The 24,432-nt window shown below is 35.5% G+C and overlaps 1 protein-coding gene across 2 annotated transcripts; it reads right to left on the bottom strand.

Annotated features, from left to right (window-relative positions):
- Positions 1 to 407: 407 nt before the first annotated feature.
- On the bottom strand, positions 408 to 22,651 carry POLE2 (DNA polymerase epsilon 2, accessory subunit). 2 transcript variants are annotated; one of them, XM_026698787.2, is made up of 19 exons: positions 22,556 to 22,651; positions 20,923 to 21,023; positions 19,809 to 19,884; positions 19,156 to 19,233; positions 18,892 to 18,985; positions 18,415 to 18,489; positions 17,831 to 17,914; positions 15,430 to 15,486; positions 15,083 to 15,131; positions 11,067 to 11,139; positions 8,570 to 8,742; positions 7,347 to 7,436; positions 7,057 to 7,111; positions 6,376 to 6,435; positions 6,167 to 6,244; positions 5,395 to 5,503; positions 4,587 to 4,763; positions 4,118 to 4,185; positions 408 to 568 (listed from the first exon to the last, which is right to left on the bottom strand). In XM_026698787.2, exons 1-19 carry the CDS (start codon positions 22,621 to 22,623, stop codon positions 550 to 552), a joined length of 1,584 nt encoding a protein of 527 aa, XP_026554572.1. In that variant the 5' UTR covers positions 22,624 to 22,651; the 3' UTR covers positions 408 to 549. The 2 variants fall into 2 exon arrangements, with proteins under 2 accessions (XP_026554572.1, XP_087778625.1); XM_087922499.1 differs by having other exon boundaries at positions 11,067 to 11,085.
- Between the last annotated feature and the right edge of the window lie 1,781 nt (positions 22,652 to 24,432).

Raw genomic sequence — 24,432 nt, 5'->3', positions numbered from 1 at the left:
TTAAGGAAATTAGACTAGTTCTATAGTTCATAAAGGAGAAAAAGTTGAGCCACTGAAATGGTTAAAATACTATCGTGAAAAGTTTGTATGAGGGTATCTTAAAAAGTTATAAAACCAGAGATAGTTGAATTTTTCTGCATTTTAGTTATTCCATCTCGGTTGCTTAACAGGGATAGAAGATGTTTTACTTTGGTCATTTTTAAAGACCATTATTTTCCTCCTATCCTGTATATAGTTCTGTTTAAAATTATATATTTGTTTGAAAGAATATTCAGGTTATTTGCTTAACACTAATCAGAAGAAAGTTAAATAGATTTTTGCTTTGAATATTTTGGAAGTGAGCAAAATTTCTTTTTGTAAAAGTAAAGTCAAATTATTTGAAGTATAAGATGTGACACATGAACATCCTTATATAAAATGTATTTACAAGATATATAATACATAAGATATATTAGCTATAACATGAGATTACAATCATGATCCTAAATTTTAAGAAATAGTTGTAGTAAGTACTTCAGTCATTTTAAGACCAGAGATTCTTCTTGAGATTTAGAGATTGTGGAGTTTGCTGAAAATTTAAAACAAAAAACAATATTAACATTACTCATATCTACAGTGGCAGTCTTGAAACCAAAAATAGTACTTCTTAAAGTATTTAAAGAGTATTTATTTCTTTATCCTATGCACTGACTACATCAAGACTTGATCATGCAAAATATTGTCATTAATATTATTAATTTATATAACTGACTGAATTATTCATACATATCTTTTGTCTTGAAACATAACTTTCACAGATAACAATATTTAAAAATCCCTACAGAAGCAATATACTATATTAAATTCAATGATTCAAACCAGATGGAAGGCAACCTGGAAAACACATTTTTTAAAAAATACTTCAACATTTATACACTAAGGCCACTTGTTTTTTTAAGGTACGAAGTTCACTACGTAAGAGTCCTGAGAGGAAAATCGTAATATCCAATTGGGTCTGTGTAATAATACTCTAATAAAATGGCTCCAAACTATTAAGATTGTAAAACTCAAGCCCAGCATTTCATAACTGGTACAGAATTGGTGTTCCATGTTTTGATTGACTGCTTTCAGCACAATCTGTCAAGCAAATTCTGTATCTTTCCAAAGCAGTCCGATAGTATACCTAATCTGGGTATAGTTAGAAATCATTAATTATGCCAAAATATAGTTTGTCTCAGGTATCTTGTTTATCAGCCGACATTCTATGGATGTAGTATTTAATAGAGAAATACTGAACCATTATCAAATCCAGTAAACTATATTTACTTATTTCTGCCCTCACAATGAGAATTCTGTTTTAAATATCAAACCAAATATTTCTCTATTAAGATAGTTTTGTAATTTGATTTAAGACTTTTAGGATTGATCATTTGCTCCCTATTCTATTACATTAGGGTATAGGGCTCAAGATGCTTAAATTGCAGTAGCCAACTCAAAGGCCTAAAAATGGGTTCTTTAGGGGTTATATAGTGAGTTTGAAAATCCATCAGGCAATAATTTACACCAATACAATTATAAATCAGGGGTGGGATTCAAACAGCCTTACTACCGGTTAGGTGATTTGCTGCGCGCGTGTGTAGAAAACGATAAGCTGTGCCACCTGGACAGCTGACAAGCGCTGCGCACAGGTGCACAGTGTTTTGAAAGCCTCTTTTTTCCTGCTTTTTCAACCTCAGCTGTGCCGCGCAAAGCAGCTGAGGTTGAAAAAGCAGGAAATAAAGGACAGGTAAGAGCCCGGGCGGGAGGGTAGGCCAAACAGCAGCAAACATAGAACTATTCTTCACAGCTACCGGTCCTATAGAGCCGGGAAGAACCGGTAGCATCCCACCTGTGTAATAAATACATGTATCATTTTGCCCTAGCAAAATTCCAGATACATTGGGAACCTTCCCAAATATGTTCAGCTTGGTATTATTGGAAATAGCTTGTTGTTAAGAAATTAAGTCCCAGTACAGTATACAATAGCTCTTCAATTATGTCAAATATAGTTAATAGCCTGCAAGGTATATTTGGAAAAGGTTTCTACATTTTACCCACCCTGGTAACATGATCCACTGTTAACATATTACTCCAGTATCTGTTCATTAACAGCAACTGCTTCCATATTATCAAATCTGCATTTATTTATAGTATTTTCAAATATGAACTAAAGACAAGCTACCTTTACTACTAAGCACAGACACCATGCAGTCTGAAAGGAGAGCCAGCAAAAGATGTCTTATTATCTTATCCTTGTCAGAGCTGTGCCCTTCAGCACAATAACTCGTTACTGTTCAAATTATCTTACCTCTACATTCTGGTTAATTCCACATTATATCTATATAAAAAGCACATATTTTATATACACTGCTCAAAAAAATAAAGGGAACACAAAAATAAGACATCCTAGATTTGAATGAATGAAATATTCTTATTAAATACTTTGTTCATTACATAGTTGAATGTGCTGACAACAAAATCACACAAAAATTATTAATGGAAATCAAATTTAGCAACCCATTGGATTGGTCTGGATTTGGAGTTACACCCAAAATTAAAGTGGAAAAAAACACTACAGACTGATCCAACTTTGATGTAATGTCCTTAAAACAAGTGAGGTTCAGTAGTGTGTGTGGCCTCCACATGCCTGTATGACCCCCCTACAATGCCTGGGCATGCTCCTGATGAGGTGGCGGATGATTTCCTGAGGGATCTCCCAGACCTGGACTAAAGCATCCCCCAACTCCTGGATAGTCTGTGGTGCAACGTGGCATTGGTGGATGGAGCGAGACATGATGTCCCAGATGTGCTCAATTGGATTCAGGTCTGGGGAAAGGGCGGGCCAGTCCATAGCATCAATGCCTTCGTCTTGCAGGAACTGCTGACACACTCTAGCCACATGAGGTCTAGCATTGTCTTGCATTAGGAGGAACCCAGGGCCAACCGCACTAGCATGTGGTCTCACAAGGAGTCTGAGGATCTCATCTCGGTACCTAATAGCTACCTCAGGCTACCTCTGGCAAGCACATGGAGGGCTGTGCAGCCCCCTAAAGAAATGCCACCCCACACCATTATGACCCACTGCCAAACTGGTCATGCTGGAGGATGTTGCAGGCAGCAGAACGTTCTCCACGGCGTCTCCAGACTCTGTCACGTCTGTCACATGTGCTCAGTGTGAACCTGCTTTCATCTGTGAAGAGCACAGGGTGCCAGTGGTGAATTTGCCAATCTTGGTGTTCTCTGGAAAATGCCAAATGTCTGTAAGCACAACCCCCGCCTGTAGATGTCAGGCCCTCATACCACCCTCATGGAGTCTGTTTCTGACTGTTTGAGCAGCCACATGCACATTTGTGGCCCGCTGGAGGTCATTTTGCAGGACTCTGGCAGTGCTCGTCCTGTCCCTCCTTGCACAAAGGTGGAGGTAGCGGTCCTGATGCTGGGTTGTTGCCCTCCTACAGCCTCCTCCACGTCTCCTGATGTACTGGCCTGTCTCCTGGTAGCGCCTCCATGCTCTGGACACTGCGCTGACAGAAACAGCAAACCTTCTTGCCACAGCTCGCATTGATGTGCCATCATGGATGAGCTGCACTACCTGAGCCACTTGTGTGGGTTGTAGACTCCGTCTCATGCTACCACTAGAGTGAAAGCACCACCAGCATTCAAAAGTGACCAAGCCATCAGCCAGAAAGCATAGGAACTGAGAAGTGGTCTGTGGTCACCACCTGCAGAACCACTCCTTTATTGGGGATTTCTTGCTAACTGCCTATGCTTTCCACCTGTTGTCTATTTAATTTGCACAACAGCATGTGACATTGATTGTCAATCAGTGTTGCTATCTAAGTGGACAGTTTGATTTCACAGAAGTGTGATTGACTTGGAGTTACATTGTGTTGTTTAAGTGTTCCCTTTATTTTTTTGAGCAGTGTAATTAAGTGATATAACTGGATATACAAAATAAAAATGGTGATAATTTTGTCAAACCATATTTATTCAATAATTCTACAACTATCAAGTTATATCTTTTTATCAGACAGCATTAAGAACAGTAAATTAGATGTTCCTGTATACTCAGTAATTTATCTTTAAAAAGTGACCTTACCTGTCTTCAACAGTTTTGCTAGAGGGGTAGAATACTTTAAATGAAAAGCCACTTCTTGGAAAAGATCCCTGGTATTTAAGAAAAACAGCATAGCAAAAATTTTCATCCATGCCATCTTCTTGAATATACGTCTTTTCTTTAGACATAATTTTAAAATACATACTTAACATCTCTAAATATAATTTCAAATACATCATGCAGTAACTATTAGTGAAAATTAATGTGACAAAAGTAGTCAAAACAAATATATATTTTCTTTTATTTTCTGTCTACAAGAAATATGTTTAGCCTAGCTTCATAATACTGCAGATAGTATCTACCATATTATGAGCAACAAAAAAAGTCCACAACAAATACTATTTGAAGGATTTGTTAGTCTGGGATTTGACCAGCTTTGTTATTTCTAATATATTTTGGTAACATCTTTTCATCATTGTTTGAGGATGGAAAAATATAAGCAAGATCTTACCGGATTTATACAAAGGCAATCAGTGTTGGTTACAGTGAATGGGTCATATTTGTCAGCAAAAACAATCAGATCTGGCAAAGGATAGGTTCTCAAGGTGTAATCATAAGCCCAATAGACAGGGCTGACATTAAGAGGCAATGGAGTCAGATGTCCTTGTGATAAGATAGTTTTTACAAACTGAAAAGTGAAAAACAGTGCTATTGAATTACATATAAAGGTAAACTGGGGTTGCAATTCTTTCCAAACATAGAACCCTCAGCTCGGCATGAATTATTGCAAATAAATAACTTCAGATTTTAAAATTGATTTTGTCCTGTTTGTTAGTCGTAAAATGTTTGTTAACAGACCTGACTGGTTTACCAGGTTATGGAACCAGATGTAGCATTTGTTTCAATTCCCTTAGTTTTGAAGGAACTTGAGAGCACTATTCCGAGCAATATTGTGAGATTCCCTTAAAATTATACCATCTAAAGCACAGTGTTTACCATGCAGAGCTGGTAAATAGCTGCAGAATATTTCAATGAACTATTCTTTGATGGGAAAATTATTCTCCATTTTAGTTACCTTAATCCATATTATTTTTAATAGTTATTCCACCAAGTTACATGTTTCATTCTGTCTCCTCTGCATTGTTTCCTGCACAAAATATTTGTAAACTTGATGTTAACTGCCCAAACCATAACCAAATCAGTAAGAACTTCAAGCAAGGGAAATACCTTACTCCTATACTTCCTTCAATTTCTTAGCCAATTAAAATCCCTCAACTCAAATTTTAATTCAAAATATTAAATATCTTTTTTGATCTTACATGATTAGGAATATCCAAGCTACTGTTAGGGAAACGGACACAGTTACGGCACATCTTGTTTACCAAGTCTTCTCGAAAGATTATTATTTCCTGTGTACAGTACTGGACTCTGAAAGTAACAAATGCAACTTTTTATCTCTTCTGAGGGTTCACCAATTACCAAAGAGTAAGTCTATTAAGTCAAATATGCCAGCAGCACTGTTGCAAATTTTTATATAGATTTGTTGGAGATAAGTGGTCTCTATCTACCTGCAACCTCACAAATACTTCAAGATTACATTGTTGAACTGCTAAATTATCTAATGTACCTTCAAACAGCAGTTTCAGCTCATTTTTTGTGGTTTGGGAAGGGGGAAGTGAAAGTGGAATTTCTGGAAATCAATATTTAGCAACAAACATACCCCAATTCCCACTAAGAAGTGTTTGGGGACCCTTATTAATAGATTTGGGATAACATAAGGCTGGGAATCAAAAACATTTAGCTTTCAAAGGCCTCTTACCCTTAAATGGGATAAAATAATTGTAACCTAACCTTTCTGGTGATGGATCACCAGATTGCTTCCAGTGGTCCTCTGGAGGTTCAGAAGGTAATTTTATTCCTTAGCAAAGTTAGCTATAGAGTAAAATTTCAACTATCATGGAATGCCAGTGCTTTTATAACATCACCGAAATAAATAAATAAAATAGGAAGCACGCTGGTGACCATTTATTCCAATCTTGTGTCCAGTGTAGAAATCCACTATTATTAAATGGCCATATGAGGGACACATACCTGCAAGGATTTGTTGTGAAAACTGAAAATGGCACCTGTTGTCTGAATTCTTCAGTAATGTTTTCAGTAAGTGGTGGCCTAAAAAAAGTATACATGTGCGTGTGTGTATATATACACACACACACACATACACAATGAAAAAACTGCAGAGTCTCAAAGCATCCTTCAATGAAAATAATCTTGTTATAGATATTAGGTCAGAAATGTACCTTGGTAAAATGGAGCCTGGACCAGGGTCTTCAGAACCAGGAACAAATACAAATCGACTTCTATAAGTAATGAATATATTTTATTTAGTATTACTGGTGGGTATAAAATGAAATGTTCATTACAATGTAGTGTAATGTTATTAAAGATAATTAGGGTTTAAGAAGCTAGGACAAGTAAGATATGGCTTGAACTAGGCAATTCTCCTGGGAATTCTCATCTGTAGAATCCGCCCTCCCAAAATAAAGTAAGGAGTTAAACTGAATGCACCTTCCAGTAGCAGCATCTACAACAAATCATGACACCAAAATGTTGACATGCATCTCGATGTTGTGAATCCATTCCAAGTATGTATAGTAGGTTAAGGCCCTTTTATGATGTCACACGTATTTTTATCATTTGCTACCCATGATGTGCTCTTGTGGCCTCCAAGTCTGACACATAAAGAAAAAGTCACAATACTTCTGGATTTTGTAGCTTCAGTTCCCAGCTAACACAATACTCAGTAGAATTGTTTAAGTAGAATTTTTAGCTAATTTACACAATATATTAAGCTCAGTTTAAGTGTACTGTTTTTTATACAGCTGAAATAAAAATCTCTACATGGGGATGTTTTCTATGTGATTAATGTGAGGAATACATATTCTATAGATATTTCACCAAGCAAATAATATGGAACATACCTTTCATGGATACTGGGATATTCACATATTATATCTGCTAGGGCTTTCAAAGAATCTAAAAACATAAAAAGTACTGTAGTTATTTTCTTTCCCTCTTGTCAATCTTCATTTCAGAATTAGAAAACAAAACCAGAAAAATAAAAAGCCCAATGGGGTTCAGAAAGCAAATGCAAACAATATTTTTGTAGAGAATAAGCATTTTGAATCTTGAAAATCAATATTTAACTGACATATAAAATACAAAATATTTTACTTATTAAAAAAACAGGAAGGTGATAGATTCCAAGTACCTTTTAGTGACTGAATTTGATTTTTTCCATATGGAGTAGAAGAAAAATTCCCACAGAAAAAAAAACAAGTTGGAGGTATGGCCGAATAACCTGGATAGAGAAACAAGGACTATTATTTCTATTTGGTTTGTTGGAAAGCTCTTCTCCACTGGGAATATAATACATCACTAAGGACAAATCAAAACTTGCATCAATCTCACATATCAAAACAAAATTTAGTAGTATTCTGATGGTAAATCTATTTATGCCTTTCATTTCATTTCATTCACCCTTTGATCTGAGATCAGTTTGTTGTGAGCTGAGAAAACCAGGAAACTGTTGTATTAACCTGGACAAATTAAGACTTCCTAAGGAAGGGCAACAAAATACATAATTTTTGAGACTGAAATGTTTTTCTTTACTTATGCAAAACATTTATTAAGTTTCAGGCTGACTATCTTAGGTACTAAGAGTTCTGCTGAATCACAAGTCTCTAACTCTAACCAGCGTTTTTAGAAAATATTAAAGCATATTGACAATAACTCTTTATTGCTTTTGCCTCCAGGCAATTATTTTTTTAATAGCTCACTACCCCTGTACAGTAGAGTTCTGCGTAATCACTATATTTAACAGCTGTTAATATGGCTCCTTGCTTTGTGAACTAATTTTCTTTAAGAACTATGTAAAAAAGGCTGTCAGTTCACAAATGGAAAATGAACTGTGATTCACAGGTATTCTTTTAATTGTGGAGCTGGGGGTAAACCCATAATTTGTGTGCATTCTTAAGTGTTGCCCAATTACAGAAGGAATGTCTCCTTTCTTGGAAACCTCAACTGTCAAAAAGGCAGCCATCCTCACCCATTTCCAAACCTGAAGCTACAGATAGAAGCAAAGCATTTTCCATGGCTTTAGTTGCAGCACAAGGCTGAAAAAGTAAACAAAAACTGGGCAGTCATAATTAAATATTCTGAGATAATTATCAGATACAATCAAAATGTATGGCATGCTACCCATATCATGGAGCGAGTTCTATAAATGTATTATGTGATGAAATGCTCTGCAAGATAAAAATCCTTGCCTGATTCTAATACCAGTAAGTATCGCTGAAAGATCAAAATTCTATACTATAAACTTGAGCAACATTTTTTTTCTTAAATTGCTTCGTTGCATCTACTGAACAGCTTGGAATACTTTGGGCGTTCCTTGCATAACTCCAGCATGTATATGTGGAGCAACAGGATTACCTGAAAACATGATGCGGAGATTTTCTAAAACTTCTGCTTGGTCCAGCCAAACATCCGAAAGAAACACAAACATGGCATCCTCATTTTCTTCCTCCATTTGTTTCAGTTTTGCAGAAGATTTTACAGAGGTTGAAGAAGGCCCTCCAAAAAAGTTAATGTTGCCATAATATGCCCTGCAGCATAAATAAATATTTATAGGTTGTACTGAAGCTCATACATCTCTAAAATCATGAAGCAAGTAGAGGTAGCCTTCAAATTATGGTCACAATTGAGCCCAACATTTCTGTTGCTGAAGAAGACAGTTGTTAAGTGAGTTTTGGCCCATTTTATAACCTTTCTTGTCAGAGTTATTAAGTGAATCACCACAGCTGTTAAGTTAATAACACAATTGTTATGTAAATCTGGCTTCCCCATTGACATTGCTTGTCAGATCATAAGAGGTAATCCTGTGACCCTGAGGCATTTTAACCGTCATAAATATGAGTCAGTAACCAAGCAGTTGAATTTTGATCACGTGACCATGATTGTTGTAAATTTGAAAAATGGCATTAAGTCACTTTTTCAAAGCCATTGTAGCTTTGGTCACTAAATGAACTGTTGTTAGTTGAGGACTATCTGTATATTACACATTAAAAATAAACATCAACTCTCACAATACACCTTTACTTAATTATACAAAGTTTCTAAAATTTTAATATTCTTTTTAATCACCTATATTCCCAAATCATGGAAGCCACTGTTAATAAATATACAAAATCAAAAAATATCTTTGCCAAACTTTGGCTCTTATTTTACATACAAAACTTTACATTTTCACTTTCACTGAAAAGGGTAATCTTACAATAAAATGAAACTTCTGCATGCAGTTTCTGAACACTGCAGTGGCTGGAATGGAAATTATCAATAAAATAAAGTGTCACGAGTTTACCCATCATGTCAAACAAATATTTGGTTTTCGTTTAGTACATGGATGATTCAAACCATTATGCTTTGTAAATAATTCTTAGTGTTTTATTTTAATCAATTTACTATGTCTTTGTTAATGAACCATGGCTCTGCATTATATAAACAAAGCCAGATGATTTGACTTAACCTAAAAGGAGATTTTAAAAGATTGGCCTTTGATGTACACTGTTTAGTGGGAAAACTATTTAGAAATCTACACCAGATTTAGTCCTACATTGATTTGTAGTGTTAATAACTGAGGTCTGTTTTATATTATTTTGAGCATAGCTCTATGAATTACATTAGGTTTTATAGTAATAAAGACTGGACAGAGTTGTCTTATTTGCCTCCCTATCCTACTGCTTAAAAATTGTTTTAAACTTTGTCAAATCTGAAGTAGTAAAGTTGCCAGGCTCTTTCAATCCATTTCAAACTTGTGACATTCAGTATGAACCACATAACAATCTGTCATAAACCAACTGCTGCTACAAGAGGTGCCTTGTGATAAAATGGGCAGCAAATAAAATTTAATAAATAAAATAAAAATAAATAAAAATTCCAACTTGAAAAAAGGGCAATATACTCTATTTGCATTATAATTTGCTCTAATAGAGTTATTTTAAAATATTTCACTCCAAAATTAAAAAGCAGGAACATTCCTTTTTGCTGCAAGCTTATTTTTAGTGGAATAATAGGGTATAGTTATTCATATCCAATTTTAATGATATTACAATCTCAGATTTCCCAAAGGGTGACTCTGGGCAACTCTCAATTTTGAATCTGGAAACATTTTAAAAATAATCCCAAAGGTGCTTTTTTGAAAAAGCAAATGGACTTTGTTTTTCCTGGAAGACGTTTCACTTCTCATCCAAGAAGTTTCTTCAGTTCTGATCAAGAAACTTCTACTCAATATAAACAGATAGCATCCCAACCCAATAAAGTACTTTCTTCTGTATACCTTATCTGTTTCTATTTCTCTCTTTTTCTATATAACATACTAGCTCTATACCCATGCTTCGCTATGAAACTATGTGCTCAGTCTTAGTTTTCAGGAAGGAAAATAAGGGGAAAAATTGTGCCTCTACCTACCAGCATCCATCATTATTCATCTGGCTAGTGTCTGTCAGTGTGTGACTTGAGGGCTGCTTGGAAACTGAAACAGTATTTGCTGTGTGAGCAAGGAGACAGCAAGGAGTTTGGGCATGGCTTAGCTCAACTGTTCTGTACTAAAGTTGGTTGCTGATGGGAAACTGAAACTAAAACTGAACCTCCTCTCCTGTTTGTGTTTTGCATTTGGCACAGATTTCTTTTCAGGTTTTTAACTTATAGGTTTTTTTTAAATTCTCAATCAGTATTTTGACCTGCTGAATAATTATGGGACTTTCTTTTTTTAAGATCTCTTCCTCCTTAAAGTTTCTTTTGTACGTATTTTTGTAAACCTTGGGATTTTTTTACCCTACAGTTATTCCATTTTCATGCCCATAGCTGCTGACTTTTTTCTTCCAAAAACATAGATCATCCCTCCTGAGGTTATTAGAAATAAGTAAAATACCTAGTAATAGCAGAAGGCTCTATAGGTGGAAATCCAAAAGCAGTGACATGAAATACTTCATCTTCATACCAACCTGTGGAATAAAGTAAGCAAAGCTCCTAGTATATTTGTCATCATTTCAAAAGGAAAAATGATATCTATAACCACAGTGTCAATCTAAATCTCACACTTTTTTTGAGACTCAAATGTAATCAGAATATTTTGAAAGTGGTTGCTCAAAACCAGTTAGTCAGATGTTCCTTCAGCTGAAAACTCTTCAAAAATACATTTTGTTTGCTTTTAAGATTTCATGGTAGAAATATAGTGATTAATAGGAACATTCACATACCATACTTATCCATTAAATGATTAAGTGGTGAATATATTCTTCTAAAGCCTTGTATTACCTATAAATGATTCCCTGTAATTGCAAAATGATTTTCATAACCAAAAGCACGACGATATTCTTCTCAGCTTAGAATCCAGTGTACAGTCATGACTGGCAGTAATTCAGTCTTAAGCAGCAGTTCTCAAACATTTTGGTCTCAGGACCCCTTTACATTTCTTAGAAACTACTGACAACCCCAAAGAACATTGATTTAGGTGGGCTATATCTGTATTAAAAATTAAAATTGATACATTTTAAAATACTTATTCATTTGATTTTGCATAACTCAGAAAAGAGTTTCAGGCACCCTGAATTTTACAAATCACAGAAAAGAGTTTGCAAGCTGTATCCCAAGCATAATTAAGCACAATGAGTGAACTGGTCAGTGGGGAAAACAGCTAATATCACAAAACAAAGTGAGACCAGTATAAGAGGCTGCTTTCAGTGAGGCATCTCCCATCGGATTTTTTTTTATTACAAAATTAACCTTAGTATTAAGTATCAGGGAATTTTTTTTCCAAAAATTATATAGCCAGAATATGTAACTATTATTAAAAAAAGAAATGAAAGAGCAGCATAGTGACCTAGTGGTGAAGATGTTCCCCTTCTACTTGGAAGGTTGAGCAATTCAGTCATTCCCACTCTGTCCTGAATTAAGGGATTATGGGGGCGTTAAAAAGGGAAACAATGAAAAGAAATAAAAAATTGACCCCCCAAACTGTTATATTCTTAGAACATTTTAATGTTGCTATCAAATTGGATTTGCCATTTTCCTCACAAAGGAAATGTAATATAGTACAGCAAGTGTGTTCTTGAACCAGTTACATAAAACTCCACTGAGCAGAAAACTATTTTCAATCTTTTCTATTCAAGTCTTTTTTCTAGTAAAAATAAAACAATAAATTTAAAGCATGAACAAGAACTTCAAATATAGAATTAGCATAGAATCTTCTTACTGTCAGATTTATACTCTTCAGTACCACTTAGAATATACTGATTGGTTAAATTAAGCTATGACTTGTATAATTATCATTAACTAAGTAAGCCATGATTCATTGCACTGAATCATAAACAATGATTTAAAAAATAAATGGCTAGAATTACAAAGCCAAACCATATACACATTATGGTTTAATGCAGTATCTGAAACCTATCATTATGAGTATCTTGTACTGTATGAGATTTACAGTATATGTAACAGGAATAAGGGTAATTGTACATGAGTCGAACAGAATTATAAATATTCCCAGAAACACGCTGGATCACAAATCAGACCTTACTGAAGTAATGTAATTAAATTAGCAAAAGATTATACACAATCTGTTTTATTTCATTTTTTTGTTAAACTATAACATTATATATATATATATATATATATATATATATATATATATATATATATATATATATATATATATATATATATATATATATATATGTTTTCTGAGGTTCTCGCGGTATTTGTATGTGGATCTTTGGTTGTTCGGGTTTTCTCCCGCGTAAGATTCGAAGTATCTAGGCAACGTTCGATGAAGTCTCATTCATCATCTTCAGGCTTCTGTCTCCGGCTCTGTGCTTCTCAGAGTAATGTGAGATTGCAGCTGCTTCCTCCTTTAACTGCCAGTGGGGTGGGACTTGATTGGGTGGGGGCTTGGCTGTGTTCTGATTGGGTGGGGGTGTGTTCACATTGGTAGGGGTTTGGCTGTGTTCTGATTGGTTGGGGTTAGCCGTGTTCTGATTGGTTGGAGCGTGTTCTGTTCAGGTGGGGGCTTGGTTGTGCTCAGGTTAGTCTTAGTTGCTGGGGATTTGAGCTGGTGAGTTGTGATCTTGCTGTTTGGCTTCTAGTTCGTGGTCCTGCTGCATCTTCATAGTGGGTGTCGGTTTGCTTCATGTATGGCTCAGAGGGGTTTGAAGTGGGTAGTGATGCAGCTGCAGTGCAGCTTCTGGTCCATGGTCGTGTCTCATTTTCTGAATGGGTGGGAGTCTGTTTTCTATATGGAAGTGTGGTGGTGGCATCTTGTGTGGCTCTCATGGGTGTGGGTCTGGTGTCATTCTTCATGTTAGGTACTCGTCTGTTCATGAGGCGGGTTTCCAAATGGCTGGGAGGCGGGAGGTGTCATCTCGTTTGTTCATGCTGTGTGGGCGTTCTTCTATCTCTATGGCTTCTCTGATTATTCTGCTGTTGAAGTGTTCGGTTTGGCAATAGTTCTGGTATTTTTAAAATCAATTTCATGTCCTGTGGCTTTGAGGTGTTGGACCAGGGAAGAGGTCGTTTCTTCTTTTTTGATTGAGTTCTTATGTTCTTCAATCGTGCACTTATTCTTCTGTTAGTTTGTCCAATGTATGTGGTAGGGCAGGCAGTATACGAAATCCCCTGCACTGCCTGCCCTACCACATACATTGGACAAACTAACAGAAGAATAAGTGCACGCATTGAAGAACATAAGAACTCAATCAAAAAGAAGAAACGACCTCTTCCCTGGTCCAACACCTCAAAGCCACAGGACATGAAATTGATTTTAAAAATACCAGAACTATCACCAAAACCGAACACTTCAACAGCAGAATAATCAGAGAAGCCATAGAGATAGAAAAACGCCCACACAGCATGAACAAACGAGATGACACCTCCCGCCTCCCAGCCATTTGGAAACCCGCCCTCATGAACAGACGAGTACCTAACATGAAGAATGACACCAGACCCACACCCATGAGAGCCACACAAGATGCCACCACCACACTTCCATATAGAAAACAGACTCCCACCCATTCAGAAAATGAGACACGACCATGGACCAGAAGCTGCACTGCAGCTGCATCACTACCCACTTCAAACCCCTCTGAGCCATACATGAAGCAAACCGACACCCACTATGAAGATGCAGCAGGACCACGAACTAGAAGCCAAACAGCAAGATCACAACTCACCAGCTCAAATCCCCCAGCAACTAAGACTAACCTGAGCACAACCAAGCCCCCACCTGAACAGAACACGCTCCAACCAATCAGAACACGGCTAACCCCCAACCAATCAGAACACAGCCAAACCCCCTACCAATGAGAACACACCCCACCCAATCAGAACACAGCCAAGCCCCCACCCAATCAAGTCCCACCCCCACTGGCAGTTAAAAGGAGGAAGCAGCTGCAATCTCACATTACTCTGAGAAGCACAGAGCCGGAGACAGAAGCCTGAAGATGATGAATGAGACTTCATCGAAACGCGTTGCCTAGATACTTCAATCTTACGCGGGAGAAAACCCGAACAACCAAAGATCCACATACACATACACACACACATATATATATATATATATATATATATAGAGAGAGAGAGAGAGAGAGAGAGAGAGAGAGAGAGAGAGAGGGAAAATTCAGCTTTGTTCGGAGTATTTTCACGTCATTATAGTTGTGCTTTAAAGTTGTAACAACATTTCAGCAGAATCTCATCTGCCATCATCAGGTTTCTGTATTGTGTTGGCAGATGAGATGATGATGATGGCAGATGAGATTCTGCTGAAACATTGCTACAACTTTAAAAGCACAACTATAATGACGTGGGAATATACCTGAACAAAGCTGAATACCATAGATATAAATACCCGCAAAAACTTAACATATATATATATCTCCATTATAGAACTCTTACCTTCCGTTAAAACAAAACATGACTCTGTATATAAACCACTGTGGAACTGGTATTAATAGTTAAGGATAATAATAGACAAAAGTAAACCAAGTTTGAAATAACCATTTGTAATAAATTAATTGTGCAATAGCACAAAATTGATAGGCAAAAATTAAGGTTTCACAAAAAAAGTTGCTACCTATCTCAATGTAATATTAAAAATAGAACCCTTATCACCATGAATTGTAACTTATCATTTAACATCTAAGTAGATGAAAATCTTAAACTGCCACATTGCAAAAAATGCTAATTTAATTTAAATAAAAGATAAAGCTACTGTTCATATTGTATATACAGATAAAGGATATTGCTTTACTAAGATCTAATAGCACAACTCCGGTAGGATCTTCCAAGAAAAACTTTCCCTTGAAAAGATTGGGGAAAAAATCCATTAAAACTCAGTTTTAGTAATTGCTTACTAGTAAGATCACATTCCTACCTTTTCCCAACATCTATCTAAAAATAATTAATTTGATCTTTAAGCGGAGAGAAAAGAAGGTTAAAAACCCTTTTTTAATCTTTATATTGACAATTACAAATGGTATGGAAAGGAATTTATACTAATCTATTTTGAGACTAATAGGCAACCTTAAGCTGAAATCTAAGTGTCAAAAGGAGAATAAAGAGTTTTTCTTGGTCATTTTAAAGCCCTAAAAAGGAGAAGAGTGAAGGCAAAAGGGTGGGACTTGGAATAACTGAAAAACGGAGTGCCACCTGGAAAAATAAAGAGGATTAATAGTGAAACTTTGAAAAGACTCCCGAGGATACATTGTAACTGAAACCTTATTAAAAGATACAGTAACCCACAAAAGGAAAAGTAAAGGAAAGAAACAAGAAGGAATAGTCTGGGATCATTTGGTGATTTAAAAAAAAAAGGTTTTGGCATTGTTTTTTTTCTTTCTTTTTTTGTTTTTACTTAAAGTCAATCGGGTGGTTGTTCAAAAGTGTTTAAAATGCCATCACTCCTGGAGGAATTGAAAATGAGTCTTAAAAAAACAGAAAGAAGATGCAGAAAGGGGAGGAAGAACCTTTGGCTTCGTATTTGAATTTTTTGAAATGGAGATCCTGAACTATGAAAAGCAAAAGGAAAAGCTTCAAGAGCAAGAAGAAGGGCAGGACAAAGAAGAAGCCATTTTCAATGATCAAATAATGCAAAGTGTGGTAATAAGGGGAAAAGGGGGGAAAGGAGTTAAAAATTTCAGATCGAAGGGAACAGCCAAAAAGAAAAATAGTCTGAAAAAGAAGTATAACAGCAAGGAGAAGAAGAAAACTACAGAAGGGAAAATTAGAGAGAGAAAGGTATAAAAAAGGGATGAGAAAAAAGGGGGAAAGATAGAAAGGGAAACAACTTATGAGGGACAAAAACAGAAAATAAAGAAAAGGAGGAAACCTACTAGGATTAAAGGTATTTGCTTAGCTAGAAAACAGAGACAATGGTTAAATTAAGTCAAAAGTGAGGATTCTGCAAAGGTACAAAAGATAGTGTGACAGTAGAATACTGTAATGAGTTAGAAATGAAATAAGTAAATAATCTATGAGATAAAACTGTATTGTTATGTAATGGTAAGTTTATTTATAATTAATGCAATAATAAAGAAGAGAGGGAAACATTGCAATTGTTTCTAAAGATTGATAAAATATTGAAAAGAAATGTGAAAGATTTATAAGGAAATTTATACGTTATTAGAAAGAATTTGAATAATTATTTTGCTTATTAATAGTAAATAATTTATAAGATAAAACTGTATGACTATCCAATGGTATACTTATTAACAGTTAAGTAATAATGAAGAAGGGAGGGAAACATTTCAATTGTTCTCAAAGATTGATAGATATTGAAAAGAAACGTGAAAGATTTACAAGGTTCATACCAGTACTAGAATGATTTTGAATAACTATTTTGTTTACTAATGTTTATATATATATATATATATATATATTGTTTTTGCTATGTTTTTAGAATTTTTCTTTTTACATTTTCAAGGGGAAGTACCAAGCAGAGTCTGAATGATGAGATCTACATGATATAAAATAGATATTAGAAATTTGAATGTTATAATTTTAGAATGCACAAATTCAGTGTTTAATGAGATTTCATATGATAATAACAATAAGATTTAAAGGTGTTGCACTTCAATTGGCAATCATAGGGGGAATTTTGCTTCTCAAGAATGTTGGAAGAGAACATATGAAATTGTAAACAAGACAGACAAAAGTATAAGTACAGTGAATAAAAAGATATAGAAATTTAGGTAAAAGAAATACAATTGAATAAGAAGAAAATGAGATAACCATAAAAGAAAATTAAGGGAAGTAAAGGGAGAAATAGTGAGACGTTGGAAAAAGAGTAATAAGATATGAAGTTGAATACATAAGGTGAATATGCATATGAAATTGTGTCTGTATGGAAATGTGATAACCCGGAACGATGCTGTACTCAAGATTTGTTTTATTAAAACTCAATAAAACTTTATTAAAAAATAATAATAATTAATTTGGTCAGTTTGATCTAGTGGGTAAGGCACCAGACCTGATATGTTTGCTGCCTTGAATTACTTGTAAAAATTATGAAGGCGGGAAACAAGAAAATAAACAAATAATGTTAATATTAAGAAATAATGTTCTTCTCTTTCCTAGTCAACTGAACATAAATCCTACCTGTTACCATCAGAATATAGCACAGCAGATCACCGCTACCACAGAACTTACCTCTTTAAGCTGGGTGATCATGCCAAGAACAATCACTTCTCCCATTTTGGCAGAGTTACCCAAAAGAGTTTCTACAGTTTTGAGCTGGAATCAAGAGACACCAGATTAGTAAGAACTACAATAGAGGTAGCTCACATGTGATCTTTAAGACACTTCTTTTGTGGCCCTTGGAAACCAACGCCCCCACCAATGAATCCTAAAAACTGGAAACAAAATCTGCCATTTTTAGGTGAGATACAATTAAAATAGATCTCTCCAAGTATAGCCCCAACTACTTGTGGTCCCAACTCCTAAGCAGTCCTCAGCTACTCCCCAATGATGTGTGGTACACAAGCATCAAAAAATTGTCCATCTGTAGTCCATTATTTCAAAGCCTTCAGTAGATCTTGGCAGGTACAATAAAACATCTCCCAAAATTCAAAAGCAGCTTTCTCCAATCAAATGCCTTCCAGAAGTGTTGAATTCAGTCATTAATCACTGGCTTACATTTATGGGAAATATAGTCCAAGACATCTTTCAGGGAAGACTACTCCAAAGAGTGAGATCAATGCAGTTGTATGTGTCATTAGCATTTCAATTTTTACCTGAAATTTACTTTTGCTTTCATCTGTTTGTGTGCCAATAGCAGATGGCGTGAACAATTCATGCCTATGGGTTCTCTGCACAATAATAAATAGGAGTCAATTGAAAAGACAAACAACATGAAATTATGATTTCAGCAAATTTTTTCAGGCAGGACTACTCTCAAACTCTTATTCAGCAATAAGAATTTGTCTTTCATGGCTTTTAGACTTAATCAAACTCAGACATAAGGGGCAGCAGAGAAAGACTGTTGAATAAGCCCTACTATGACTAATCCACCCCTGTAGACTGCGGAATAGTACAGCTACTCTCTAGATCTCAGTAACAGAATAACCCATGAATTCCTACCCAGAAATTGATCTATATTTGTAAAAAACATCTAGGACTTAGTTCCTAGCAAGGATATTTAAGAACATAATAATAATGTATAAATAACAAAAGCACTAAGTGAACTTAAAATTTCTTTCCATTTTTCCTACCTGTTGCAAAATGATATAACGTTCACGAAACAATTCTGCTTTATCCCTGGCAGAACCAAATAAATTAGGTGCCGAGTGGTCAGTCATAGAAAGGCTGAAATAAATTTAGACTTGAATAAAAATAATATATTTTTAAAAGGTAATAAAACACTGTTTAAAATAAAACTTTCCTTATAAAGGAATAGGAAATAAATTATACATAACTTTAAAATGTGAAAGTAGCTGAAATTCAAACTGTTTAATAATTATATAATAAAAACTTACGGGAGAAACTTCTTTCGTTCAGAATTGTAAATATATCGTGGAATATCAAAAGCTCCAATAATGTTAAAAATATGTTCCCTGCAATAAAAATATGCAACCTTTGAAAAATTCTGCCCTAGAATATATCTGTTTTTACATTTATAAATTATTTTGCATTGTTTTAACTAGTTACTATTTCAACTATTTTTAAAATGATTATATAACTATTGTAAATTAAAAAGTAATTTGTTTGATCCTTTTGCCAGCTCAGGAAATGATTCCAGATTCATCTCTGTAGCATTTTAAAAATATTTTAAACAATATGTAACATAGCACCATACTTGTTTATATTGTAGTGTCTTTTGTAGAGTCCCTGACCAAACTAAATCATTTGTAGTACAGAACAGCACATTTGCATTCACGAAGTTACACTGATTCTTCTAAAACGGCTTCCTTTTAAAATATTATTATCTATACTCTCTGGTTTAAGACACAATGCTTCTAGACATGGTATATTAATATTAAATATTTTAATGTTAAAACTCTCTAGGAGGTCTATTCATCAGAGAAAATATAGATACCAATAGGGGAGACAGACAGAGGACAATTAACAATGTAATTGCAAAAAAATCCTCCTAGTGGTATTTGTTTTAAAATAAAGGAGACTAACATACATTGTTTCATCTATTGATCTGCTGCACTCCAAGACTGCTGTTTCCACCATGGACCTTTCAATCATGTTGCATGACACTGAAAAGAACATTCCAAAATATTGAACTGGTACTTTATGCAATTAGAGACAGAAAAAATAATTTTAAATGGTATTAAATCTCTTCAAAGTAAATCATGATAGAATTGCAAAACATTTAGAAGGGGTGACCTCAATGTTCAAAATGAAGTTATATATACAGAATACCTTAATCAAAGAACTTCCAAAGAGAAAACCATACCCCCACCAATGCTGGCAGGACAGGCTACTACAAACAGAGAGCAAATCCGTACCACTATGACACTTCTAAAAGGGCCTGAAGACCCTGTTCTGCCAACTGGTCTGGAGCCCCAATGGTGGCATGTCATTCTGGAGATGATTAATGGACTAAGATTCATCTTCTTCCTGATCTTGCTCCCTTCCTTCCTGTCAATTTTAGTGCTAATACTTGTTTTAAGATTTTATCTATTTTTGATTATAGGCCACCTACAGTTTCCTCTAAGCAAGATGAGTATCATAATAAGTAATAATAAGTAAATAAAATAAAATTGTATTCTACTATATTGTTTACCTGGTTGCCTTGTCCTTGATTTATTTGGGTGTCAGCTGCTAGAGAGGATGTGTTCTGGTCTTTTTGTTTCCTTCTTAGAGTTTTTATTGTTTCTTGAATGTTGTATAAATATGGCTTGTTTCTATGTGCCTATTGATTGCTGAATTGTTTTCATGCCTAGCTTCCAGGAAATCCCTAACATTTCTGGATTTAGTTTAGTCTACAATATTCAGTTTCTCAGTTGAAATTGTGATTTAATTGTGAGATTAAGGAGTTTTCATCATATTTTCTGACTGCTCGTTGGTGCTCATGGATACACACAAACCATATAAAATCTTCTAGAACATCTTAAATAAACCAAAAGATGCAATAGCCCAAAGGGGAGAAAAAACAGGGGTCATCTGCAATATACAGTATAAAGACTGTAACAACCCCTATATAGGACAGACAGGCCACCAGCTTTCAATGTGATATATCACATGAATTTTTATTGTTTTTCAAACATTATCAAAACTGAAAATTTACTTACAAGACTGTTTTTCAACAGCATCAATTATATTTTCTATCATGTCTTCCAGTTCCACTTCATTAGTTGCTTGAAGAGCTTCTGTGAGATACTTTGTAGCCTCCCTGATGATTAGTAATATTCAGATTACTTCCCCAAAACATCTGATGTACACTTATAAAAAAGTAAAATATTAATATGAAACTTTTCCAGTTCAATCATCTGAAGTATTTTTCCAACCATTCAGATAAACTTGGTGTGTTTCCTAGATAGTCACAGCTTAATATTCTCTACAGTAAATATGGATAATATGATGTAGATCAATTCAGAGATGGAATACTAATCATGACTTTCAATTTGCACAAAGTTTTGATATTAGCTGTAGTTTGGAGAATGGATAATGACCTAAGTAAGTTGTTTCAATTTCTCAAAGATAAATGTGGGGTCACTTAGCTTATGAATTGTGTTTTATTTCACTCAACTTTCCATTATGTTGGAGAGTAATTATTTGTCAAGCTGCAAGTACAACAGGATCATTAAAGATCAGTTAGTACCATTGTCTAGGTAAGAGCTGATCATGTGACCACAGGGATGTGGCAATGGTTGTGAGAAAAATGTCACTTGTCACTTTTTTCAATGCTGTTTTAACTTTGAACAGTCACTAAATGAACTATTTTAAGTTGAGGACTACCTTATTTGTATAACTTGCTAAACACTAGTTTCCATCATAATTTAACTTGACATGAGGTATTAAGCAAAATGTGGTTATTTTATAGTCAATGTGTCATGTGAGTCTGGCAACTGGTCTTTGTGAACCAGTTATACTAATTATGGGTAAATATGTTATGTGCATATAACCATAAACTTTACTGTGGCAAAAAAGATTATATTTGGAAAATTAAATCTTGAACTTTTAAATATTTATTATAAAATTCAATGGACCCAATTTTCAAAGATCACACAACAAACTTATTTGTCCACTGCACTATGCTATATTGTATTTAAGTGGTTCGTGTTAATTTTAAGTGACTTTTTTTTATTAAACACGCAACTAAAGTATTCAAAAAGGAACTTAACCTCGGCAGCGTCTTGAGTGATGCAATCAATCACATTACTTAGAATAGTGAAAATAAACTTATAACTGTAAGTCAGTGTTTCTCAAACATAACTTTAAGTGGATAGGGAATTCTGGGAGTTGAAGTCCATACATCTGAAAATTGTCCAGTTTGGGAAACACTACATACTTATATATGTTACTGTTTTAACTAAATATAGTTCCTTCTCAACACGTTTTCATTCCATCTGGTCTGTTGCATTTGCCAGTTTTATTTTTAAATTTTTAATTTGACTGTTGGGAGCTGCCCAGAGTCATCGAGAGTCGGGGAACATACAAGTTTTATTGTTGCATTCAAGAAGGTACAGCTTCTATTAGTATAAATTATACTGTAAACCAAGATTAACAAGCCACAATGGTTTAAAGAAGAAGCAAAGCAAGAGATTAGTCTGTTTAAATCAACACATTAATCTGGCGGCTTGATTTTTGTTCAGCCATCATGTTTGGCTTTATAGTTTCCATGGGCAAAAACAGCCATTCAGGGTGTTCACGGGTATTCAGATTAAAGATTTTGGGGGATTTGTTTGTTTTTTCACTACTCACGCGCGGAGGACCAAGCCGTGCATTTTGAAAGCAGCGCCCACTTTACTTCTCAGCTTTTCCGCAGCCATCTTGAACGTTTCGCGCCACAACGCGACTCCTCCCCCCGAGTTCCAGCCCAAAGCGTTCCCGCCAAGCCGCTGATTAAAGCAGCTGTACGGCCGCGGTTCTTCGGCGTTCAGCAAAGGCAGCCTTGCTACCATTGGCAGGTTTTAGCCCGTAGAATTATTCCCCCCTCCCCAAATCCAGTGAATTGCAATCAGTTTATTGGCTGATGATGGTATCTGGAGGGCACCAACCCCAGGCCCTGGATTTTAGGACTATGTGGCAATGCAGAATCCTTCGCTTTTGTTTTGATCCTTCTATGTAAAAGTGTTAATAAATGCATTTATTTAATATGCCTTATTAAAAGGTGAATGTAACAATTCATGTGCATCCAGCAGAGATTCCTACCTAACCTGCTTCCTGTGTTGTTTGCCCGTGGTTAAGATGTTGAAAAGGATCGAGTGTCAGACTGCACATCATTGTAAAACGAATTAGCCACGTAAACTAAACTGGTGCCACTTGCTAGGCAAAATTTTGGTGGGATAATCTGCAGTACAGTGTTTTCGGAAGCCTTATATGCTTTATTTCTGAGAAGCTAGTTTTATTAATCCAATTTGCTTGGCTGTCCATCTATTGCAGAAATGTTGATAGCAAAACAAAAACAGTACTAACTGCATCCAGTCTCAATATCCAACCTGGAATGCCTGAAGGAAGGTAGGATTGCTGAGATGCACCTAAAGCTAAAGCTTCAGTTGCTAAAGCCTCATTTCTTCAACAAAAAAAAAGCTTCACCAAAAGATGTTCTAGCAATCTTATTTTTCTGCCACATCCTGATGACATTGCCTTATCTTTTATTTTTGAAATAAATCATCCCTAACTATTCTGATACACCATTTTTCCTTTAAGCAGACAATAAGCTGTCCTGTCTTACTGTGAAAACAATCTGATAAATTGAGTTTTCCTCTATATATTCTATATGGAGTCCATTTTCCCTATTTGAAGTATAGGAAGTTAGCACCCACCCCTCCTAGAAAAATGAAATATCCTGAGAAATATTAAAAAGGCAGAATATTTCCCCTAAAAAAAGTAGAAACTCAAGAGCAGAAAATTACCTCAGAAGTAGAAGCTCACCTCCACCTTTGTTAATGGGTGGACCATTAAAGCCTGGGCCAGAATACTTTACATAACAAAGACCTCCAAGTAAAGCTATAGCAATTGCTCAAAAGGATTTTCAGTGCATCATCATCCAGCAAGGTTCAACCAAGCCTGGAATTCAGGACAGCCTACAGTTGCCCCTGCATGGCCCCATAGGAGTCTGACAACCAATCAGAATACAAGCTCCAATTCAAATCCCAGCAAAAGTTATAAAACCCAGGCACTCTCAGCACCTCAGCCTTTTTCTTGATCCCTTCCTTCATCTTGAAGCACATGATCTTCCTTTTCACTCTGGAGTTCCAGGCCATGTGGCCCTGTCCACCATTAAACCTTCCAAACAGCCTCCATGTTTCCAGTGTCTTTTTCCCCACTTGGAACTGAACCCAGAAGGATGTTTCTTCCAACAGAAGGAAAGAGTTTCATCTGATTTACAAGTGATATAAAGGAAGAGCATGCATAAGACAAAGGAAGAAGGGAGACTCCTCCATCAGGCAATCGATTCCTCCCTAACCTGTTGGAAGAAATATCCTTCTGGGTTAAGTTCCAGGTGGGGGAAAAAGACTAGAATCATGGAAGTTGCTTGGAAAGAATGTTTATTGATGAATAGGATCACATGCCTTAGAGCTCCTGGGAATAAAAAGGGAAAGGATACTTAAGAGTCCCTGGGTTTTATGCCCTCT

The sequence above is a fragment of the Pseudonaja textilis genome, chromosome 1 (assembly GCF_049901715.1).
Source record: "Pseudonaja textilis isolate UNSWEBS1 chromosome 1, rPseTex1.2, whole genome shotgun sequence".
NCBI classification, from domain to species: Eukaryota; Metazoa; Chordata; class Lepidosauria; order Squamata; family Elapidae; genus Pseudonaja; species Pseudonaja textilis.
Note: the sequence above shows the minus strand (reverse complement) of the source record. Positions and strands in the feature narration are given on the sequence as shown.

Bases quoted from the DNA above. Each gene is read 5' to 3' on its own strand.
- POLE2 (XM_026698787.2), bottom strand. From the start codon at position 22,623: ATGGCTGCGGAAAAGCTGAGAAGTAAAGTGGGCGCTGCTTTCAAAATG. The intron at 18,490-18,891 runs GTAGGAAAAATG...ATTATTGTGCAG, and splicing joins GTTATATCATTTTGCAACAG to AGAACCCATAGGCATGAATT. The intron at 15,132-15,429 runs ATATCCTTTATC...AACTATTAATAC, and splicing joins TATTAGATCTTAGTAAAGCA to CAGTTCCACAGTGGTTTATA.